At 29.9% G+C, this 23,482-nt stretch overlaps 3 protein-coding genes across 6 annotated transcripts in view; 1 reads left to right on the top strand and 2 right to left on the bottom strand.

Moving 5' to 3' along the window:
* Positions 1-3,846, bottom strand: part of LOC136977233 (glutamate receptor ionotropic, kainate 2-like) — a 142,749-nt gene extending 138,903 nt beyond the window's left edge. The window contains exons 1-3 of the mRNA XM_067272704.1: positions 3,771-3,846; positions 3,487-3,636; positions 3,139-3,417 (exon numbers count right to left, since the gene is read on the bottom strand). Of these exons, the coding sequence (XP_067128805.1) occupies positions 3,139-3,417; positions 3,487-3,636; positions 3,771-3,846 (505 nt within the window). The remainder of the gene's footprint in view (positions 1-3,138; positions 3,418-3,486; positions 3,637-3,770) is intronic.
* A 3,927-nt stretch (positions 3,847-7,773) lies between these two features.
* On the top strand, positions 7,774-15,068 carry LOC136977169 (PDZ and LIM domain protein 5-like). 4 transcript variants are annotated; one of them, XM_067272613.1, is made up of 17 exons: positions 7,774-7,939; positions 9,504-9,655; positions 10,705-10,798; positions 10,873-11,036; positions 11,109-11,197; positions 11,465-11,675; positions 11,743-11,828; positions 11,900-11,978; positions 12,048-12,156; positions 12,238-12,378; positions 12,444-12,531; positions 13,066-13,272; positions 13,510-13,678; positions 13,749-13,935; positions 14,025-14,145; positions 14,273-14,388; positions 14,465-15,068. In XM_067272613.1, exons 1-17 carry the CDS (start codon positions 7,838-7,840, stop codon positions 14,540-14,542), a joined length of 2,193 nt encoding a protein of 730 aa, XP_067128714.1. In that variant the 5' UTR covers positions 7,774-7,837; the 3' UTR covers positions 14,543-15,068. The 4 variants fall into 4 exon arrangements, with proteins under 4 accessions (XP_067128714.1, XP_067128713.1, XP_067128712.1 ...); XM_067272612.1 differs by having other exon boundaries at positions 13,066-13,233; positions 13,321-13,678; XM_067272611.1 differs by having other exon boundaries at positions 13,066-13,678.
* A 4,947-nt stretch (positions 15,069-20,015) lies between these two features.
* Ent2 (Equilibrative nucleoside transporter 2) overlaps positions 20,016-23,482 on the bottom strand; it is a 47,654-nt gene continuing 44,187 nt past the window's right edge. The window contains exons 10-14 of the mRNA XM_067272619.1: positions 23,127-23,222; positions 22,947-23,055; positions 21,043-21,128; positions 20,757-20,953; positions 20,016-20,373 (exon numbers count right to left, since the gene is read on the bottom strand). Of these exons, the coding sequence (XP_067128720.1) occupies positions 20,247-20,373; positions 20,757-20,953; positions 21,043-21,128; positions 22,947-23,055; positions 23,127-23,222 (615 nt within the window). The 3' untranslated portion in view covers positions 20,016-20,246. The remainder of the gene's footprint in view (positions 20,374-20,756; positions 20,954-21,042; positions 21,129-22,946; positions 23,056-23,126; positions 23,223-23,482) is intronic.

The following is a 23,482-nucleotide window of genomic DNA, read 5'->3' on the forward strand; positions in this document are numbered from 1 at the left end:
TGTAGTAAGCATCAGCAACAAATTTATAAATAATTTTTGATATTTTTGCAAAACTAGTTAACCAATACGTATTGTTCCTTTATCAGATGAATATTATATATTATCAATCAATCACTTTATTGTAGTAAGGTTACCTTGTTACAGGTTGATCTAGTAGTTAATATTACAATTTAATTTTAATTTTGCTGAAGATTAGTTACATAAATCTTGGATATACAAAGAATCTTTGAACGTTATCGCGTTAGTTTCAGTTTGAACATCTTTTTATACGTAAACAACTTAAGTCATACAATACTTCTTATGATGCTATGATTGATTTTACAACATTTTATTTATATAGGAGAAAAAATTGTAGATCTTATACATACTAATTATCGATAAATTGTCAAGACAGGATCTAAAATTTCGTTCGTGAGTAGATGCAAAAATTTCTTTTATTTGAAATTTACGTTGAGCATCTTCAATAGCTATGCACGCTGTTAGTAAATGATATAGAGAAAAAAGCCGAGATTTACACCAATAACATTCTCTAGCGAAGTCAATGTATACGTTGTCTATCAATATTGAACTATAATTAAGCCGCATCTGAAGTAGCGTACGCTTTACATTTAGGTTAGAATTTACCGTAGCAATGCACGATTGAGATGGAATATGTAACATATTCAGATACCAATGGTGATAAGTTGAATTTAATATAGCGACTTGATCTTTAGCAATAGATTGTGACAAAGCATTGTTCATCATTAAGGAGTAAGCATATCTACAGTTGATTTCGTTTGAGTTAAGCAACAAGTATGAAATACCATAAGACTGAATTATCTCATTGAATCTTTGATACCATGTACGATAATTATTGACTGAAATTTTACTTTGATTTGCCATTTCGAGAAACAGAAATTTTATATTATCATCTTCAGTGTTTAGTATCCGGAAGTAAAATTTTAGTAACCGATTAAGAAATAGAGGAAAAAGTTGATATCGGTTTATTTCTGATCTAATTGCATATCCAGGAACCGTCCGCTCAATATGAAGGAGTTTGCGTAAAAATATAATATGATATTTCTCCAGTCTGAATAAAAATCCAAAGCCCAAATGGGACTAGCATAATAGAGTGCTGGAACTACAAATGAATGGAACATCTTCAAGTGAATTTTTAAATTCGAAATCCTTAATCTTGATGCTAGATATATAACATTATTAATGAGTTGGTTAATTTTGATATTAAGTTGGTCTAGATGTGGGTGGAATCCACCGTCCCAGTTGAAAGTAATTCCTAAGTATTTGATTTGGTTAACCACATCAATCGGTTGGTTATTTAAATAGAAACTTTTTTCTTGGTTTGATATTTTTACATTTTTTCTAATTATGAGAATTTTAGATTTTTCAGTGTTAATAGTTAAACAGATGGTACTTAAGTAATCATTGACTAAATTGATTTTACGTTGCAAAGTAGATCGGGTTGGAGCTAGTAACACAAGATCGTCAGCATATAGGATGTAATGATAAGTGCGGCCATTAATGTAAATTCCTTCATTGTCGTTGGAAAATAGATGGTCAATTTCACTGATATATAAGTTAAATAAATAAGGTGACAGAGGTTCGCCTTGGAGTAATCCCCGGTGAATTTTTATATCCGGATAAATTTGATTATTATGAACTATATTAATAGTATAAGATGAAAATAAACACTTAATTACATTACAGAATTTGGTACCGGCCCCTAACCTTCTTAGCCTATCAATCAGGATGGAAATATGCACAGAGTCATATGCTTTGGAAATGTCAATAAAGGCAGTAAAAATCTTTCTGCGCTTACGCTGGAGATAATTTTGAATTATTAACAATAATAGAAAAATAGCTGACTCGGTTCCTTTTGATTTAGTGAAAGCATACTGATATTGTGAATTTAAACCTTGTTTTAAAGACCAGCTTTGAAATCGAGAGGTTAATATTGAAGTGAAACATTTTCTTAAAACGGATAATAAAGCAATAGGGCGGTAATTTTTGGGATCTGTTCGGGTTCCTTTTTTATAAATCATTAGAATTTTTGCTGTACTCCAAGACTTTGGGTATTTTGAGTGGTTATAAAAGTGATTAAATAGGTCAAGAAGAACCTGCTTGCCAGATGGCGGAAGTAATTTAATGAATTTATTTGTGATTTGATCCGGTCCGGGGGATGATTTCGGTTTTAGCTTCCGGATCGACACTTCAAGCTCCTCGGCAGTAATTATCAGATGAATATTATAATATTGCAATTATTTGAATTGATCCGTATCTTGAATTCAATTGATTTGTATGATCGCAAGTGATTGTGAGCCTACTTCTTCGGAAGGATGACTGTATGATTAGACAGACTGCAAACAGGACACACAGTATTTTGAAGGGAAACTTGGTGTACGTGTACGTGGGGTCCACGTACCCCACTTTGTCGACCATTGCTCTAGACCCATCATTTAATGTATAATAAATATATCTTTACGGAGAGATACAGACTAAGAAAGAAAATTAACTACAAATTATTTTTCAAAAAATGTCATTAATTACAAAAATAAATTCTATACTTTTGTACACATTGTTTGTTTTTCCATTAGAAAACAAAATTTTCTGGGAGTAAAATTTTATAACCTTATTTTTTTAATAAAATTTTTTATTATAGAAGTGAACATATTAAGTATTGGTTAATGTTACCTATGGTTCCAAAATGGCGGCTCGTCTCTGATTCAAGGAAACAGAAGAAATAAAACAGTAGGAATGCTTGTTCTAACCTAATCTAACCTATTCTAATAAATTACCATAATTATTACCAACAAAATTATTAGAATAGGTAAAGTTAGGTTACAACAGGTTAGGTTAGAACGCGTGTCCTCGATTTCTTTCTTCTGTTTCTTTGAATCAGAGAGGAGCCGCCGTTTTGGAACCATAGATAACATTAACCTAAGTGTTACTTATTTATACAGTATAAACTATTTTAACAATAATATAAAACTATTCATATTAATTTCAAAATTAAATATAAATACATAATTAATTAGATTTTATTATATATAGATCATAAATTAGTTAATTATTAATTTCGTGTAAAAAATAAACAATAAAGATTACCGCATTATTAAACACAAAACAACAACAAAAACTCGCCTGCTTCATTATCTTCCGTTAAAATGGCAAAAGCATCCCATTTATAATATTTCAAAATATGTATTAAGGCGTGATTCTGAAAGGTATCCGGCGGCGACATTTTCAAAAGCGTAGACGACGATTGGTTCAAAATCGGAATTAAAGACAAAATCGGGTCTGTGGCCAAGATACTAATCTGCGGTATTCCTAATTGGCCACACACAATTTGGGCACTTTTAGAATTTAAAGAAGTTAGTGGTCCAACTATCGATATCACTCGATGATCCACTAAATTGTAGGCTGGAAAATTATATATCTGCATATAATTTAACTAATAAAATAATTTTAATACAATTTCTATAGATTTACCGGCTCTAATAACTTCTAATTGGGTAGAAGCATTCTCTGTAATCGGAATCAGTTTCGTATTGGGTAATAAATTCGAATCCGAATTTATATTGTGTATAGCTAAACGAAATGTTTCTTCTAATATAGGAAGAGAAGACGGAAAAATAGCACCTGAAAGGGAAATAAATTTTTAAATTATATTAAAGAAAATTCATAAGAGGATAAATTAAAATGAGTAGATTACTATTATAATACTTTCTACTATATTATGTACATCATTAATTACATATCTCTCACAATCTTACCGATAGCAACTTCAACTGGTGCATCACCAACAGCAGAACAGAATAAAATTAGTACTAAGAATGCAAATCTTTTCATAGTTAATTAATTTCACATCTTAATGAATCCACGTATAGGTTCTATTAGATTGAACGATATAAAACTTCCACAGAAATCGTGCATAGTAACCCAGCGCTGAACATCGATATATTGTGTAGCTTCTGACAAAGTAGTTTCGTGAGGCTTGAAACATTCATCTTTATAAATCAATTTTTGTTTATTGTTCGCTTCTTCATCATAATTTCAGTCTCGATATTATTATATACAGTTATATTAATATCAAGTTATAAACTCCATTTTTTTAGCTTTTTGTTTTCTGCACGCATGAATCACGAATAATTTGTACCTTATTCACGCATGCATTGAAATTATAAGAATTTTTTTGCTTATATATCGATGTCGTGTTATTTTATGTTAATTTTTAAAAATATTCACAATTGCATTTATCAAACCAAAGTACTGTATAAAGTTTAATATTTCGAGTTCATATAAATAAATAAATATATATATATACAGTAGAACCTCGATTATCCGGACTAATTGGGGATAAAGGTTGTCCGGATAAGGAAAAATTCGGATAATCGAGGTTCTACTGTATATATATATATAAATGCTTGTAAACGGTAAAAATATCCACTAACCAAATGTATAAATCAACTTCTCGCCAAGAGCGACTTAATGTGACCATAACTTTCTTTCCCCAATATATTAATTATTGAAATATCAAAAGAAGAATTGATCATTTACTATTATTTAAATGGATGATCACTATCTAATGCAATATAACATAATGTTATCTATATCTATATACATTATATATATATATGTTAAAAGAAAAATGTTTCATCACCGCCAACCGAAACCGAAGACTCGATTACCTGGACGAAATACGAGGGCGGTTTTTTTCCAACCTCCGATGGTTCATAAAACAAAGACAAGTGTAAATAAAACAGATGAATTTATTACCAAAAGTTGGGTACAAACATGGCTACTTTTCGACATAATCACCGGGAAGATCGAGGCATCTGTCTATTTGCGGACGAGCTTTGTAATCCCCTCTTCATAGAATGTTGCGGCCAGTGATTGAGATAGGCCTGAACGTTGTTTTGAAGATCGTCATCAATCTCGAACCTCTGTCCTCCTAGCCACGTTTTCAGTTCAGGATAGAGGTGGAAGTCGCTCTGCGCTAAATCGGGGCTATACGCTGAGTGTTTAAAAAGTTCCAAGCTGTGTGGAAGTCTTCACACATTAAAGGTGTGAAGACTTCCAATTTGGCTAGGACAGCAGAGGTTCGAGACTGATGACGATCTTCGAAACAACGTTCAGGCCTATCTCAATCACTGGCGGCAACATTCTATAAACAGGGTATGGTAAAGCTTGTCCACAAATAGAAAAATGCCTCAATCTTCTTTTTTTTTTTTTTTTTTTTTTTTTTTTTTTTTTAACTCTTTCCGCCCTGTGGGCACTAAGAGGGCCTCTTTTAGTAGGTCCATTATGGGTTCGGCCAGGCCCACAATGGGGCGACCGGGTGGTGAGAGACGGGGCCCGACATATCCGAACGGACCACCCCCCGAAAAATTCCTGGGGATTTTTCGACCCGTTCGGATTCGATCCCGGGTCCCCCAGAGCGGTAGGCTACCACCTTGACCGCTCGGCCATCCGGCCGTTTGCCTCAATCTTCACAGTAATTATAGGTAAAAAAATAATAATAATTAGGTGCCTATTTTAATGCTTTATTAAGCCAAAATTCAGAAAATATTTGTACTATAAATTTGCCAAACTCACGATAGATAATAATTAACTTGCACAATTACCTCGTGTATAACGAAATGTTTTAATGGACGGATGGCAGAAGCGTTAAGAGCATAAATTTCTTTTCTGAAAAATCAGGAATCGAATTTGAGTGGGAAACTTAAAGAATTTTTCATGAGACCCGTGTCATAGATATGGAGGGCCCCATTTTTTTTCTTCTTTCGGCTCCCCTTTCTGGGTCTTATCGACCTGACAATGGGTATTAAAAAAAGATCATCTTAGTGCCAACAGGATGAAAATAGCTAAAAATTGAATTAACCAGAGATAACGTAGTCACTGAAGATGTAGCGCCCTTTGTATTACATTCACTGGATTTAGTAACACAGTATCAGAAACAATACACACATGCTGCGACATTCCACAAAACTAAAATTGTTTTCATCATACCGCAAAAATAGAGAATAAAAAGTAAACACATCATTTCTATTGTATTTCTACGTGGTAGAATCCAAAAGTTCGGGAACATGGCTTATACTTCCTTGCTTTGAATAGCTTAAAACACCTATGCACTATCACCTTCAAACTAATCCCCACAGTCGACGATATGCTGTTTTCTAGCGCTCGTACAGTTAATATGAAATTTAATAAGTTTTATTAAATATAAAAATGTATATACAATCGTGAAAATTCCGTGTACAAATTTAATTGTTGAGGTAATTACTGTATAATTCTGGTTTGAACACATATCAACTGCAAGGTGTGTTTGGTTAAAGTTTAAAGTAAAAATGGTTACCTCCGGCAGTAAATTATTCTGTGGTGAAATGTTTTACTAGAAGAACATAATTAATATAATAATTTTCGACAATTTTTAATGTTTGATAGAGAAATTAGTTTATAAAATATTGTACTATTCTGTCGACTGCCGTAATACAAAACATCTGTGAAAATAGAGAAAACGAGACGACGAATGAACTCGAATTAATTAAGATTCGGACGAATTTCATACGAGACATTAATGTATGTACGTAATATATAAACTATAGCGGAAAACAACAGATTTAAAATACTTATTAATTTTAATTTTGCTTTAACAATTTATCAGAACAAAAAGAAAACTTATGGCAGCAGCCATTCCTCCATAAGCGTTAGTTCGTAGTTGAAGTTTAAAATCCCAACCCATAATTCGCACTCCTTAGGAATTGTATTTTAAACACGTAGCCGGCTTGTAAAAAATTAATATATCAAAATTCTTAATAAAAAAAATAAAATATTGTAATGGTAACATAAAAAATCCGGCAACGAGTTGATTAACTTTCCCGACATTTAAAACTGTGTGAATGGCGCCATCTGTTATGATATTTTATTTTAAAATTTTTATATTTTTAATTTTTATATAATAGCTTAATGCTTAGTCTTGAGAGTGGGAATAGGTTTTATAAAAATTGTAAATAATAATAACGAGGAGTAAAATCTTCATTAACTCCGATCGTACTCGAGATATGACACACGATTCCCTCTATTTCCTCACCCCCACGATCGTTAATCACCAAAATTTAATCGCATCAATATCCCTAATACACAAACGCCCCTACAAAATTTCAGAAATTTTCGGCAAAAAACACAGGAGTTATTAATCTTCAAAGAGGGTGAACAAAATCGTGCTCTCACACATACACTAACACCCAGACATACAGGAAAAAACAACCGAATTCTTTTCACCCCCTCGCTCCTTGTGTACAACGTACTATTCGCGATTCCCTCCCCTTGAACTATAAACGTAATTAATTGACCATCCCTTTATAATCCTAGCAAATTTATTAACATAAAAATATATTCATACATACTTTAAGTATTTCTTTTAAATACAATAGCCTCTATATGATCATACTATAAAATTATATATACAAAACTAATTCAATACGCATCTTAAATTATTATAAATTGTATGAGGAGGATAAATATTTAAAGAAAACTGAAATTGTGAATAAAATAAATAGTAGGTTATACAATGGGGATTCGAATAATATACAAAGCACTCCTTTGTTATATTCGGTAAAATCGCTTCTTATTATTAACAGTTTATTAATTTAATAAAGTATTATTTGTGATAAATAATGTCTTAGTTTTATAAATTCTTCTGAATTGTATTAATTCCCGAGGTGATGTACACAAATAGAGAGCTGTGGCGCGAGTGCTCTCTGCCAAGTATCGTAGTGAGAGAGTTAGATCTACAAGAGCAGAATCTGTCGAAAGTTTCTCGTGCACGGAAGGGTCTGGGATGGGTACGCAAACTTTGCAGTTATCTCGATCCGATGCTTCCCCTTGGGGCTTCCGGCTACAAGGGGGAAAAGAGTTTGGAACACCTTTAACAGTTCTAAAGGTAAGTCATCCCGTATGATATCAGTACCGTTTAGGTGTTTGATGGAAATTTTTACAAGTTTCTTGGGATTATATTCTTTATTTAGATCTATTATTTTAAGTGGAGGAATTCTTGTAACTTTCTATCGATTTTAAGGTCTAATCGAATCATTTCAGATTGATTTATGTGTTACTTTGATAATCGCACTTGTGTTCTTTCGTGTGAAAATAATGGGAGTTTTCTGTGTAAAGATCGAAATAAAACAATATTGTATAATTTTCAACCATCGAATTTTCTGAAGATTTAAATTAAACTCGTTAACTCGAAGACAAAAATTCGGATAATTTCTGTTTTATATCGTAAAGAGACGTTCATTCATCAAGATACTATATTCCATTGTATACGATTTTCTTGTAGAATGTTATAGTAATTTGCAATACGTTTCGAAGTATCGTAGACTAGCACTTTTATGCCAAGATTTCCTATTAATTGTCAGACGATTTAGTCAGCAAGGCTAGGTCTTTTACAAGTTAGAAATTTAGTAACCTTAAAATGTCTATTCTGAGATCATTCCTTCATCATCTGCTGACACAACATTTAGTTAAATCGTAACTCTGGCCTAGTTTCAATCAAAGGATTGGCGGTGAATGTATTTAAACCCTACGTTAATTCCAAAATTTTATCGCGCCTGTACTTTATATTGATTCAAATGCTATTTATGATAAGTCTAAATCACGATAAAAATGATTCTGATTAATCTTTGTCTTTGACTTTAAAGAGTCCATATAATAATAGTTTGGCTCAGACTTTCTTTCTATTTATAAGAGAGTCGATTAATTATTAGCTGTTAGATGGCTGTTAAGAATTATTTTAAATTAAATACGATTAAAGGACAAATTTATTAAGCTTAAAATAAGCTAGAGTCAATAGTTTTTAATTAATAAAACCACGTAATAACTGTAAAGTTGGTTGCAAAAACTAAGAATGTCTTGTAAATAATAGATCGTGGCTCGTACTTTCGGACACGAATACGATGAATATGGCGGTTTTAGCTGGAATTTATAAAATCAGTACTGAGATTTAACTCGAGTAACTACATTCCAGTGTACTCTATTAGAAGCACCACGGTCATAAAATTACTTCATCCTACCATCTAAAAATAGCAATCCTTTTGTTCTCCGTTTTCTTTTTTCAAATCTTTTTTTACCGCTACTTTCTTATTAATGATATATAGAATTTTTATTTTGTACAGCGTAATTTATTTAAAGCAATAAATTATTTACGGTAAAATTATTATTAGGAAATTTCCTGATAAGATTTAAAATAATTCTTTGGGTTTTAGATGCGATTTTCTGTATAGACCAGAGCAATAATCAATAGATTATCGAAGAATTTGATTTTACGCCGATTAATTTACCTCGATTTCCGCATCGAACAATTAAATGTAGAAAATGATTCTTTAGCTGTGTCCATATTTGGCATCGGATGTTGTTCAGACAAACCTTGACTTGTCTTATCCAGTTTCTTTCTCTGTAGTCTTCATGCTTTGGTTATTTTTAAACAATAACATTTGAACTCTTTATAGGTAAACAATAACAGCTTGGCCCAAAAAGCGGGTCTTCAACCAGGAGATACCATTCTACAAATAGGAGGTCATTCGACGGATGATATGAAACACAAGGAAGCCCAAGATACAATTATAAGAGAGGGAAACAGCGTAAAGTTGACTATACAAAGGTACAAATGTGTTAAGTGCTCATTAATACGGAGAGTAAGGAGAGAGGTTGATTCCTGTTTAACAAGGTGTAAAAATTCTTTAAATGAACCATTTATCAAATATCAAGCATCCCCAGTGCTTTGAAACATAACACGACATTTATTTATTGCTTAAGGGATTTTAAAAAAAAGCATTATATGCTCATACATAACACAAGGATCGAGTTTCTTTTATTTTTCCCTCGGTTATTTTAAGAAACCTTCTCAAATCAAGGTTAAACTAAATTTCTGGTTCACAATTATTCTTCAAATAAAAAAGAATACTAATTAATTATTCTGTAGGTTAAAATTTCATTTAGATAACTCTATTTTTTCCCACGAGTCATCAAATAGCGCTGTTATAGTTTATATTTATGGTTTTGTTAATGAAGGAAAAAAATGTTCCTGAAAGAGAGAAATGCTTATCGTTGAATGCAGTGCTTCATTACCTAACCTTGTCTGATTGTTGGCACATTTTGTTGGCAAAGAATCGTTTCAAAGCTGACAAAAGATCGCATTAAATCTCGACAGGAAAGAATGTTAAAAAAATTAAATTTCCAAGGAATTTTATTTAAGTGTTAGGTAAATTGCTAACAATGAATATAACACGTAAACATTTTTAAAAAGAAAATACTACTAAAAGTTTGAAACAATGAGACAAGAACACCAGAAAAATTCATTTTATATAACATAAAAAATAATATATTAAAGTCTAGTCAAATGGGTTTTATAAGGGTGGAACAATAAACAACCCACCCAAAGTAACTGTGGGGCGGGTTTGTCCGGCTGGTTATTTAACGATCCATCCTTATATATTACTATTTAACATACAAAATTTGAAATTCATATACAGATTTAATCTACTTAAATATAATTTATTTTTAAATATTCTGAATGCCCATAGCAATCATTAACTTCAACCTATAAATACTTTCATATAAAAAGAATTTTTCCATTCCTGTTTAAAATATGACAATTATTTACTATATAAAAATTCATTTAAAATTTACACATTGTTTTTATTTGTTCAGAGGCGGGAACATTTTCACACAGAATCCTGTTGGACAGCTTCCAAAATCAGTTATGGCTAATGGAACGGTGGTTTCGAAAACTTCTTTTACACAAGTATATCAAATTAATGTTTATCTATCTTATTAAATTTACATATTTTAGCATAAAATATTTGAACTTATTTGCAGGAAACTATGCAGAGACAAATCAGTACAAAATCTATTCAGGATAGTGGAACCGTAACAGCTGTTATGCATAAACAATTCAATTCACCCGCTGCTTTATATTCGATGCAAAATATCGCAGAAACTCTTTCTGCCCATACAGAAATTCTTGCTACAGGTGTAAAAGGGTAAGAATCTTAAACACAGAATTAGATTCAAACACGAAACTCCTGACTAAATACATTTAAAAATATTTTTAGGATCAATTTCATGAAGGAAGAACAACCTATCAATACTCAGTCGGCTGTCTATAAACTTGTTCACGAGGAAGAAATTAGTTCTGGAAAAGGTAATTGCATTTATCATTATATATACTTTGAGAATAGCCAGATTAAGGCCGAATGATCGAGTATTTAAAAGGTGGATCTACCGCTCTGGGGAGCCAGGATCTAATCCGGACGGGTCTAAAAACCTTAGGATTTTTTCGAGAGTTGATCCGTCCGAACCGGGTTCCATTTTGGGACATATCCACCACTCGGTCGCCCCATTTTGGGCTTGGTCAAACTCGTAATTGGCCATATTCAATATTAATTTTTATTTTTTTTCTAAATTTTAGCATCGCCCGCTCCTCCTACACCAACTATACCAGCAATGTCTTCTCCTGCTCCGCGTATACCTGCTCCCGCCCCTGCCCCAGCTCCAGCTCCAGCTCGTGTTCAAGCCCCACCCCCACCCACAGCTCCAAAGCCTTTACCAGCAAGACCAGTCGAAAGTGCAGCTCCAGGCGGAGGACAAGCCATTTGTGCTGAATGCGGAGCCTATATTACGTAAGTGACGAAATATTTACAAACGAAAATTATAACGGGTTGAAAATTTTACTTATTTTCATTTTAGAGGTGTGTTCGCACGAATAGGGGATCGATCGCTTCATCCAGATTGCTTCAAGTGCAATACTTGTGGCGTATCTTTGAAGAACGTCGGTAAGTAAATGACTCTGGACTTAAATATCAAAGATATAAACTGAATTTCGTTATTATATCGTTTTTATTAGGTCATTATAATATCAACGAGAAACTGTATTGCGAGGTGCACGCTAAAACAGCTAGCAAAATGGCCAGTGTAGAAGCTATGTAAGTTCTTAAATTTAAATGGCAGACGAGAAAAATGATCTGGAATATAAAATCGATCTATTTGTACAGAAAAGAAGCTGTGGGAAAACCTGTTACTGCTCCACTTCCTCCACTGCGTATTCCTCACCAATCACCAGGATTGCCTTCAATTCATAGTGTTTCACCTATACCTTTCCGAGTAATCTAAATAAAAATCATTCCACAAATAATCGTAATTTTCAAATTCTCTGCTGAAATGTGTTTTTCTCACTTTCTGTAGAGAATGGCTTCGGAAGTGCATCACGTGGAACCTCCAATGAGTCCAAAGAGATGCCAGTCACCATTATCTTTTGCTCAAGCACCACCGCCACAGATCGGAAGTCAATCGACTAATCCATCGCAATTCATCAGCCGTCCTGCTGTGAGTCTCTTTGTCATTTATAACAATTAATTTACAACACGCCATCTTATTTTGATATTTTTTAGCCTACAAAGCCGGTAGCTCCCATGTCTTTTTCTAAATCTGCTTACTCAAAGTTCACGCAAATAACTAGAGCTCATTCTCCAGTAACAGGTAGGTATCAGAATATTTGATTTTTAATATTTTGATATATTAGTCAGAATTTATAGTTATTTTATAGATTTCATAAATCATAAGGATCAAAGATATTAAATAGAAAATAGGAGAATTTTTTATATTAGAATAATCTGCCAATTGATAACCCAACAGATACTGGACTGTCGGATGGCCGAGGTGATAAGGCACTACTAGCCTGTGATTCTGGGGATTCGGGTTTTAATCCGGTCGAATCCTAGAAATTTGTGTCTTGCTGGATAGATCGGGCCCCGTCCCTCACCATCCGACTGCTCCCATTGTGGGCCTGGCCGTACCCATGAAAAGAGGCATTAAGGATTTTTTCATGATTGAAAAAAAGACTCTCTTAGTGCCTGCAGGGCGGGAAGAATTTTAAAAATAAACTTTAGATCTCACCCTCTCTCCTTCGCTTTGTATGATTATCAATACATATTATTTAAAAAATTAAAAAATCAATTTTATTACCGAATGTTTACTTCAAAATTAATACAAAATAACATACTACACTTTCAGGTGGCAGCAAGTTTACGTGGCCACCACAGAAACAGGATGTACCATTTAGTAAACCTGTATTCGACTCTAATGCAGCCCCAACACCACCAACTTATAAACCACCAGGAACCCAAGATGTGAGTTCCAGCCATTCTGTTTCTACTAAAACTTTCTCATCTGTCGAATCTAGTAAAGTCGTTTCCTCGTTTCAATCGGCGCAAGTCCAAAGTACGTCATTCTCGTCCATGTCTTCATCGATCCCTGCTCCCTTTTCAGAACCATCACTTCCCCCTGCACCAGCTCCAGTATCATTGCCAAGCCCACCCCAAGAACCAGTTTCGTTGCCAAGCCCACCCCAAGCTCCAGTATCGAGCCCACCCCAAGAATCGGCTCCCGTTTCTTTACCAACCGAAATACCCGCTCCGGCTCCTGCTGATCCAACTCCTATTTCTCTACCACCTGCAGATCCTACCCCAGCACCTCCACAAGACTTTAAACCTAAACCGGCATCTGGACAGCACGGACATGCACCAGGAATCGGTTCTCGTCCGGCACCTCGACGAGGAAGAGGTCAGTTAATAACCTCTGGAGGAAGTCGAATTCCGATCTGTGCTGCTTGCGCCTCACCCATCAGGTAAATGGACTACTTATTACTCATTCAACTACATCTAAAACGTATACGACAAATAATTATTTTTTTGTAGAGGTCCCTTCATTATGGCACTTAGCAAAAGTTGGTGTCCAGATCATTTCTTGTGCACTAATTCCGTCTGTCGTCAACCTCTGCAAGACATTGGATTTGTGGAAGATCAAGGTCAATTATACTGCGAAAATTGTTACGAAGCTTACCTGGCTCCCGTCTGTGCTAAATGCAATAAGCGTATTAAAGAGGTAGCAAAAAAATGCTCCAAAACATCAAAAATTAAATTCGAGTGCCTTAATAAGATTACTGACATAATATTTCATTCTTTTCTTTACAGGAATGTCTTATTGCATTGGATAAACACTGGCATACAGACTGCTTTATCTGTGCTTATTGCAACAAACCTTTTGGCAATGATTCTTTCTTCCTGGAAGACGGGTTACCTTATTGCGAAAAAGGTAAAACAGGAACACTTTCAAATTATCCTCTCTCGAACAATAAACAAAATCTTATCTGTAAAACATAATGAAATTACATAACACAATTGAATTAATGCCAATTTTATTTCTTTATTTCTTTTCGTAGATTGGAATGAATTGTTTACTACAAAATGCGTAGGATGTGGATTTCCAATCGAAGCAGGTGATCGTTGGGTCGAAGCATTAAACAATAATTACCACTCCCAATGTTTCAAGTGCACGGTATAAATGATTTTACCTGAATATTAATTTAATACAATGTAAAGAATTTAATATTTTATTTTTATTTTATAACTAGATTTGTCACAAGAACTTAGAAGGACAGAGCTTTTACGCCAAAGCTGGACGTCCAATTTGCAAGGCACACGCTCGATAAAACAGCGATTATATTTTATTTAAGGAACTCTCTTGCAAGTCTCCATAAAATATTTTATAAGAGATTGATTGAATTGATTTAATGTTTAGTCTAAAGTTTAGCAAAAACAGAAAACACAGATTACTATTATTATTATTATTATTATTTTAATTCTTGAATGCCGTAAAGTTTCAATATTACGTGTTTGTATTTCGCATTCTGTTTAACTGCAAATCCACATTGCAGATACACAAAATGCAATCAATGCCACCGTATCAATCATTTTATTCGGGGTGCTGGCGCATTTGGACAATACATTTGTCAATAACGACTGTGTTTTCTGTTATTTATTTTTAGAAATTTATCAAAAGAAAATTACAATCCACCCAATACACAAGCAAACAGTTCTCTTATCAAATTCGAAAAACGATTAGAACTCAATATCAATTAAAGGAATGTTAGTTTTGAAATAAAACTTAGACATCTACATTTGGAGACTCGAAATACTGTATTGCAATCAAATACAAATAAAAACATTTGTAATTTATCTTTAGTATTTTATTTTTTATTAAATTGCATGTATCTTTTGATACGAACTTAATATAAACTGATATACGGGAATATCCTTTAGGCGTAACTTTATTTAAATACCGTGTTATCTAATTAAAGTAACCCCATTCAAAGCTATCGAGAGACTTTAGTTGTATTCAACTTCATTTCTTTAAAAATAGTCATTCAACGAAGCTTCTGCAACAGATGGAAGTTTTAAAAAAATGACTACTTTGTCACGTGGACTCAAAAACCCATCTGGTATAGGATTTCTGCCGAGTATTAGGTTTTATTTCTATTTTTTGTTTCAATTTTATAGACAATCCCTCAACCTTTCATTGTGTACGGTAACATGCTCTTCGCTATCTCCTCTTCCTTAAACTGTAAACATAATTAACAAATTAAAATTTTGAAAAAAATCAATACACACATTCCATTACATCTAGCTACTTTATTTTCATAATTTCTATGAAGAACAATCCAAGAATGAGGTTTTTTAATCGCATGTTACACGCCATTATAACCTCTATGGATATCAAACAGAAACAATCATTTGCACCAGGATAATAACTATTCTCATAAAGCAAATATATAAATTAGATGAAAAATTTGCTTGTACTTCAACAAATATAAAACTTTATGCATACAAATATTACAAAAAAATAATAATGATGATAATAAAATTACAAATACACAGCTTGTATGAAACAATAATTAATTAGCATTATTATTTGATACAAAATTTCCATTACCAATAATCTAAATGCACTCAAATACCAAATTTTCACTTTGGCAGTGACAATAGAAAACACATCCTTATAAAATTGAACATATGCAGCATATACATATTTTTTTTTAAATACATTTAATGATTTAAAATACTTTCACACATTCCATTTTCATATTGCATCTCCACATCTGGACATTTACAATAAAAATATCTCAATTTAATATTAATCTCCTCCAATTTGACAGACTAAATACTTTATTTTTTTTCTTCTTCGATACAATCTTTATAAATTTCTTTATGATTTATTAATCTAACTACAGTTATTATTTATATTATATAAGTTAGTTTCAACAAAAAGACATCAAATTTTGTTGGACTATGTAACAAAATTGTGTCTACAATCTTATAACAACATGATAAAAAAGAGAAAGCAGTTATCGGTCAACTACCGTATAAAAAATTCAATTACAGAAATGCTAAAAAATCGATTTTCAGGCTGATATTTGTACAAATATTTTGTATTTAGAGGCAAAAATGTGATATAAATTTGTTAGATCTTCAGTTTAAAAAACAGTGATTTAAAGTCATGATTACAAATTTCTGCTAAACAAAAGTTTATTGATTCTTAAATATGATCATTAGTTCATATTTTAAAAAAGAGTTTTGTTTTTTTATTTATAAATATTGAGGTATACAATTTTTACCATAAATTAACCACCATATTCCTCTACACGTACGCAAAACTCTAGTCGTACAAATATAATATAAAAAAAATTAAGCAAAAATATAATTACACCGGATCGAAACGAATACTTCGTCTCGGATTAAGCGTACAAAAATTAGTCAAGATTATTGTGTTATTTAATTTGTATTTACCGAATTTATCGGAACCGTTAATTGCTTCTTTATTTGTACCTTTAAATTTGGAAAACTAAGAAAATATTTTACAATTTTAACATTTTTAATGACGTCAACAATGTAAATGAGTTCTTTCAAATTGATATGAATTAGGGTCGATCGATGATTCGGATTTTTATTTTTATATATTTCTTCACGCTATTTTCGATATTCGACGCTCGGATAAATATTTGAGAATCAAATATATTTAGTACCTTTTGATTTATATGTAAAATTCAAACGTATGATTTCAATTTCATTCGTGATTTTCTGTTTTATTTATATTTATAAACATATTAAACTAAATTTCAACAAAACAAAAAAATTACAAATACTTAGTTAAAATGTTGCTAATAAATTTGCTGTACATTGTTGGCCAATAAAAAAAGAAATAATTTAGTGTAACTTGACACAGTGACTGACATTTAATTTCAAAAGTTTTCTGGGACACAATCAGAAGATATAAAATACAGTTAACCTAACAGTAGATTACAACATAACTGAATCACTAATGTGAATGTAACACAATGATAATTCATAATATAAATGATAAATCCACTTCATTTCTCTTAAATATTTATATCTTATTTTACAAACATTGAATTTTTTAACAGAAATAAGAAAAATAAAGAGTAAAGGTCATGCAGTCATTTAAGTATATGCTGTACACTTTATTCCTATCATTAACTGTCCCAAACTAAACAATTATCTACATCAAAACATGTTAAATTCATAAACTAGAAAAGAACAACTAAATCTCAATAACTTCTAACAGATCGGTGTCATTTTCTTTCTGACAAAACTAGAATAATCTTTTCATTTATTCAAATACTGGTGGAAAAAAATAGCAAGCAAGACCAATTATCACATTATCTTGTATATGTTTACATTTCTTTTAATAATAAAGTATTACCATTGAAATGATAATTATATTTCATATATATAAAAATATACAACCAGTCATGAAATATATATATATATATATATGGCATATATTATAATTTGATCAAAATAAGTATTATTAGTAGTATTTAATAAAACAGTAATTAAAGATTATTAATTAAGAATGAAAAAACATTGAATATTAATTGATTAATATTTAATAATAATGATACATGTATTCAATTTAAAGTAATCAATCTAGCTTGTACTAATGTATTTGCTAGCATCTGACAAATACAAGTTGAAAGTAATCAACATAAAGATGAAGAAATAATTCACAATTTCTTAAATCTAATATATTAAATAAAATAAATAAAGGTACTTTTACTGTTCTATCAAAATCAGTATTATAAATTTATGTAATTTTTCATAACTCAGATCTTTTTCCTTCTTGTTAATCTATATAAAATATATTAATAATTTAGATACAAAAGAAGTTTAAATATTTAGTTTCTTTATGTAAATAACAATTTATCCACAATACTTTAAAGAATGAAAATTAATAAGTACAGTTTAAATGTCAATCACTGTATTAAATTTTAACTGCATAACACATTTTCATCATAATACTATCCACATTAAAATGAAAACAAGATACATGATTGGATATTATATTTTCACAAGAAATGCAGAAAGTTAAGCATAAAAAAATCAAATTATTTTTCTGCGTAAATAAAATAAGATCCACATCATTTTCACTGTTCCAGAAATATCCTAATGTATGGTGAATAAATAGCTTTCTGAAACAATACTTGTACAAAATACATACTTCGAATAATTTTACAAATCAAAACGAAATTTTTTCTCGGCCACATATTTTATAATGTATAAACATCACAAAAATACATCGAAAAATACAAATATAAGATAAATAAATTTTAAATAATACTGTTCTTTTTTATTTCAGATTCTATGTAGATAATTATCAACTGTAATATAAAATAAAATGAATTTAAATCTTATATTACAGTAATATTAAACAAAATTTTTTTAAACAGAATATTTTCAAATAATCGTCAATTGTCAATAGACAATTGTCAATAACATTATAATAAAAAATTTTGATATTATTTCTATTTTCAAAGAGTTTTAAAAATATTTATGAAGAAAATAAAAGGTTCCCTCCTTAGTACCAAAAAACTTTAATATATTTTTTTAAATTTTAATATTTAAATGAAATTATACTTTGAACTATTTTAAAAATTTTATATAAAAGAGAACAATTAATTGTTCATTTATGTAATAAAACATTATATTATTTCAGATAATTAAGCACTAATATCATTTAACTAATATTGTTATGATTAAAGAAAGGTTAAAATAATGTTTCTTTAGATTAAAATATTTTGATATTAACTTTAAACCTTGACTGATTTTGCCTTGTATTTGTTTATATGTTTGAAGAATGTATAATTTTCTAAACATGCAAATAATTATAAGATTAAAATTAAATATAATATAAGTTTTAATCTTTTCTTATTAATTCGAATAATTATTTTTACCACAAAATTTTCCATCAACAGATTTAACAGTTTTCACTGAAAAAAACAAACTATAAGGAAAAAACAAACTATAGAAATATTTATATACTACAGAAATGTAATCAAGTTTTTTAATGTTTGACTTTGATACAAATTAAAGATTTACATGGAATTAAAAGTAATAAAAAATTTACTATTGTATTTTTTTTCTTATTTAGAAAAATCTGTTTTAATATAATGTTTTATTATTTTAAATTTTTTAAATAGTAACTATAAATTCTATATTTGCAGTTTTTCCAGTAATTCTTGTACATAATTTCATTGAATTTCAATATTCTAAACACTATCACTTTACTTTTTTATTCTTGTAAGTTAAAATGTTTTTATAGAACAAGATATGATATTCTCATTAAAATATTTTTGTATTTTTCAAATCTATTTTTAGGATCTAAATTTATATATATGCAACAACAAATTAAGCATTTCAGTCACATCATATTTAGTATAAAAAAAATCTATGCATTTAATTTCACTTTAATTAAAAATAGATGATGAATTTTGATTATGAAAACGAGAATATAATATCTTATCTATATTTATTACTTATCGACTTATGAATTAAAAATGGTTGGTACTAAGGAGTGATAAAGTTTTGTGTTTATTTCGAATTTTGTTTATAAACACATTCTAGATTTTAGAAAACAATTATTTTTGAATACAAATATATGAGCAATCATAATCAAACACATCAACAAGTTTGTTTTCTATCTAATGATGCAGATCACAAAAGTAACAATGTCTAGTCAAATTGTAATCACAGATAGTTATACGTGTTTGTATGAATATGTGTCTGTATAACGTTTTATGTATTTTATATATAAGATATACCATATAATTTATTTTTTATAAAAATGATGATTTTTTAAACAATGATAATTAGTACAAATTATGCTATGTAATTTATATTTGCAAATAAATAAGTATTTCTTGATGATTTAACAAGCATTCATATAAACAAATTTAAAAACTTACACTATCCCATATATAAATATTTTGATGTAATAACTGTATAAATTATATCATGATTAAACCAACTTTTTGGCAACAAATTTTCTCTTTGAATCCTTTAGAACAGTGGAGTTTCAATCAACCAAGAAATGAAGAATGAGAAGTTGACACCAGACACAATGCCTAAGATTAAGAAAAGTGCTGCCATCATTCCAGCAGTAGATGCATATTGAGGTTCAACACATCTAAAATTAGAAAAGCGTTCTTTTAAAACAAATACAAACACATGGTGATGCAGTTAAAACGTTTGAGTTCAAAAATGCAATTGATTTATTTGAGAAAGAGGAGATAATATAAAGATATTCTACCAGATAACAACAACAATATATCTTATTTTTAAAATTTTTTACAGTAAAAATAAAATAATCTGTTAATAATTAATTTTATATTATACATTAGTCAGTTCCATTAATAAATCAATAATAATTATTTTATTCAGATTCAGTTCTTCATTATCAATTAAATTTTTCTAATAAAATATAAATTTACTCCCTTTATATAATATTTACATCATTTTTTAACTGTTAACATAAATATAATTTTGATAATTACTAAGTTTACTACTTACCTTGGTGCATACATCATGCTTAAGCTGCTGAAATACCCACTAGATAATCCCAATACAACAGCCATAGATATATAAGCCCAATCATTATTTATAAATACAGGAAACTTTCTTTTTTCTGGTTTATAATTGCACAACATAAAATATGGTATCAGTACAACACGTAGCACAACAGGAATCCAAAGGAAACGAGGCCCTGGCTATACAAGAGAAAATTTTGATAATTCAAACTTATATTAATTCCAAATATTTTATATACATTCAAAACTATGAAATCAATTCAATTTACCCTGGTAATCCAAGTGGGGAATATGCTTCCAAGCATAGCGAAAAAATTAAAACATAAAAAACATGTGACTGGTGAGAAATAATCAGCTGAAAATAAAAAAATTTTATAAAATTTTAATATATGTAATAAGTTTAATGTTATTTTTAAAACAAATTTTATTAAAATTTGTCATACAGAAAATTGTATTTAATTATTTATAATTAAATAATGATTATGAATTTGATAAAATAATTAATTTTTATCAATGTAGTTCATAATTTAGAAATGTATTATACATAATACTTGGGTCAAAGTTGTTATCTTCTTTAATAAAATTTCTGAAGTCTGCAAAAACTTAATTCTTATAATTATCAGAAATTAATTAATATATTTTTTAACAAATTTATATCATCAGGAACATGAAACTAGAAAAAAAATGCAAAGAATTCAGGAATTCAAATGTTCATATACCAAGAAAAAATACACGTTATGGTTAAATTAATAAATCTGTTAAGTGCACATAATCACCAGGTATTCTGCATAAGAACCAATACTTTTAGTAAATGTGATAAATTATTCATGTTTTTGTAAGTAAGTCACATTAAACTGCTATTATGAACAATAACCAGCACCCTTTAAACTGATAAATCTCATATTTCTGTAAGTTTGAACCTGTCTCAGTTGTACTGTACACGATGCCTCCAGCATCTGATTACCTAAATGTGTGGTGTATCCAACCCTAGCAAAAGTTTCCAAGAGAAGATTGCAGACACCATAAAACTGAGTTCCTGATGTAGCCAGGGAAAAGAGTGACTCCAGGAATATTCTAACAGTCATTCTGCAGATGTATGGAATTGGCACCAAAAAAAAAACCAATTAGCTCAAAAGTATTCGAGGAACCAGTTTATCATTTGTCAAGAGACTTTCATTTTACAAGAGGAGGTTCCCAATGGTATTTTCTCTCTTCACAACTGTGTCAAAAAATTGATAACAATAAAAATATTCCATACTTTATAATTTATCACTTCAGTCAAAAAAGTTTGACTTTGACTGTTATGTAGAATAACCAGTAAAAATAATTAATTGTATGTATTTTATCAGATTAGTCATAAAAAATGGAATATTTTGTAAAATAGTCAGTGATTATGTATAGTAACAAATTTATTGGTTTAACAATAACACACACATAAATATATTATATATTTATATATAAAATTCGGTCACTAGGGCAAAATTTAGCACTGTTGCCCCTTAATGTACATATTATGTACATTTTCTAACAAATTTCAGGAATTAAGAAACAAAGTGCAATAATTTTATTGCAATTACACATGTGGAATTTAAAGTTGACAATTACATCAAAGATCTTTGATTTATTGATAACTGTCTGTGTGCCCTCCAGCTTCATGCTCCAGCAAGTGCATTTGTTGTATTTTGCAATTTCATTTAAACTTGAAATTATGTTTTACAGAATCATTAAATTTTTATATTTGGTTTGGAAAATCTGAAAAAAGGGTTCTGAATGAACCCTAAAACATCAGCTAAAAGAAAGGATGACATAAAAAAAGATACAGTATGAGAAGAGAGTTATCTTCTGTTTTAAAAGTTAGCAAAATATTATCTAACCAACTAAACTATTTATCAAAATAACTTAATTTCTTATTCAGCGATAAATGTATTAATAAAATAAACATTAACAGTAACTTTAATACATTACAAGTTGACCTGAAAACAAGGAATAGAGACATTCTTTTCTGTGAAGTGAAACCAATAAAATCATTCATACCTTTATTATCGATTTATTTTAAATAGAATTTATTGAAATCACTTTAAAATATTATTTTGTTATTATCTTGTGTAGTATTAAAATAATTAAAAAGAAATAATGGAATTTACGTTTTAATTTTTAAAAAAGTCAAACTTACGTGGAATTATGAAATTTGGATCAATTGCTTCTATATTTGCATGGACAGCAGGAAATATTGTTAGAGTCACGAAAAATACAAAGAATACATTGAAACATTGAGGCCAAATCTAAAACAAAATATTTGAATTTTAATTCTCACTTGAAATTAAATTATAATTCTTACAATTAAATATCTTACTTTTTTAAATATTAAAAAGAATGGTGGCTTTTTATAAACACATTTACTTTCTTTATTAGCAGTTTTTGTTAATTCTCTATGATATCTGTAAAAACGCTGCAAAAAATAAAAGAAATAGAATAAATCATATAAAAATACTTTAACAAAAGAATAGAGCCTATTTAAATACCGAAAATTAGTTTTAAAGAGAAAACAAAAAGCACTTCTTATTTCTCTAAAAATTTCTTTTCACTTAAATCTATTAATCTAAAAATCTTATATTAAATACCGTATTTTACGGACTATAAGACGCATTTTTTTCTTCGAAAAATTGCCTCCAAAATTCAGGTGCGTCTTATAGTCCGTAGCATCTTATA

This window comes from Centruroides vittatus, unplaced genomic scaffold, assembly GCF_030686945.1.
Source record: "Centruroides vittatus isolate TY-2023 unplaced genomic scaffold, ASM3068694v2 contig_452, whole genome shotgun sequence".
Taxonomy (NCBI): domain Eukaryota; kingdom Metazoa; phylum Arthropoda; class Arachnida; order Scorpiones; family Buthidae; genus Centruroides; species Centruroides vittatus.

What these genes read in the sequence shown, in the direction of transcription:
- LOC136977169 (XM_067272611.1), top strand. Translation starts at nt 7,838, where the DNA reads ATGGGTACGCAAACTTTGCAGTTATCTCGATCCGATGCTTCCCCTTGG. An exon ending in CACCTTTAACAGTTCTAAAG is followed by an intron (nt 7,940 to 9,503) that starts GTAAGTCATCCC and finishes AACTCTTTATAG; the next exon opens with GTAAACAATAACAGCTTGGC. An exon ending in CTTGCTACAGGTGTAAAAGG is followed by an intron (nt 11,037 to 11,108) that starts GTAAGAATCTTA and finishes AAATATTTTTAG; the next exon opens with GATCAATTTCATGAAGGAAG.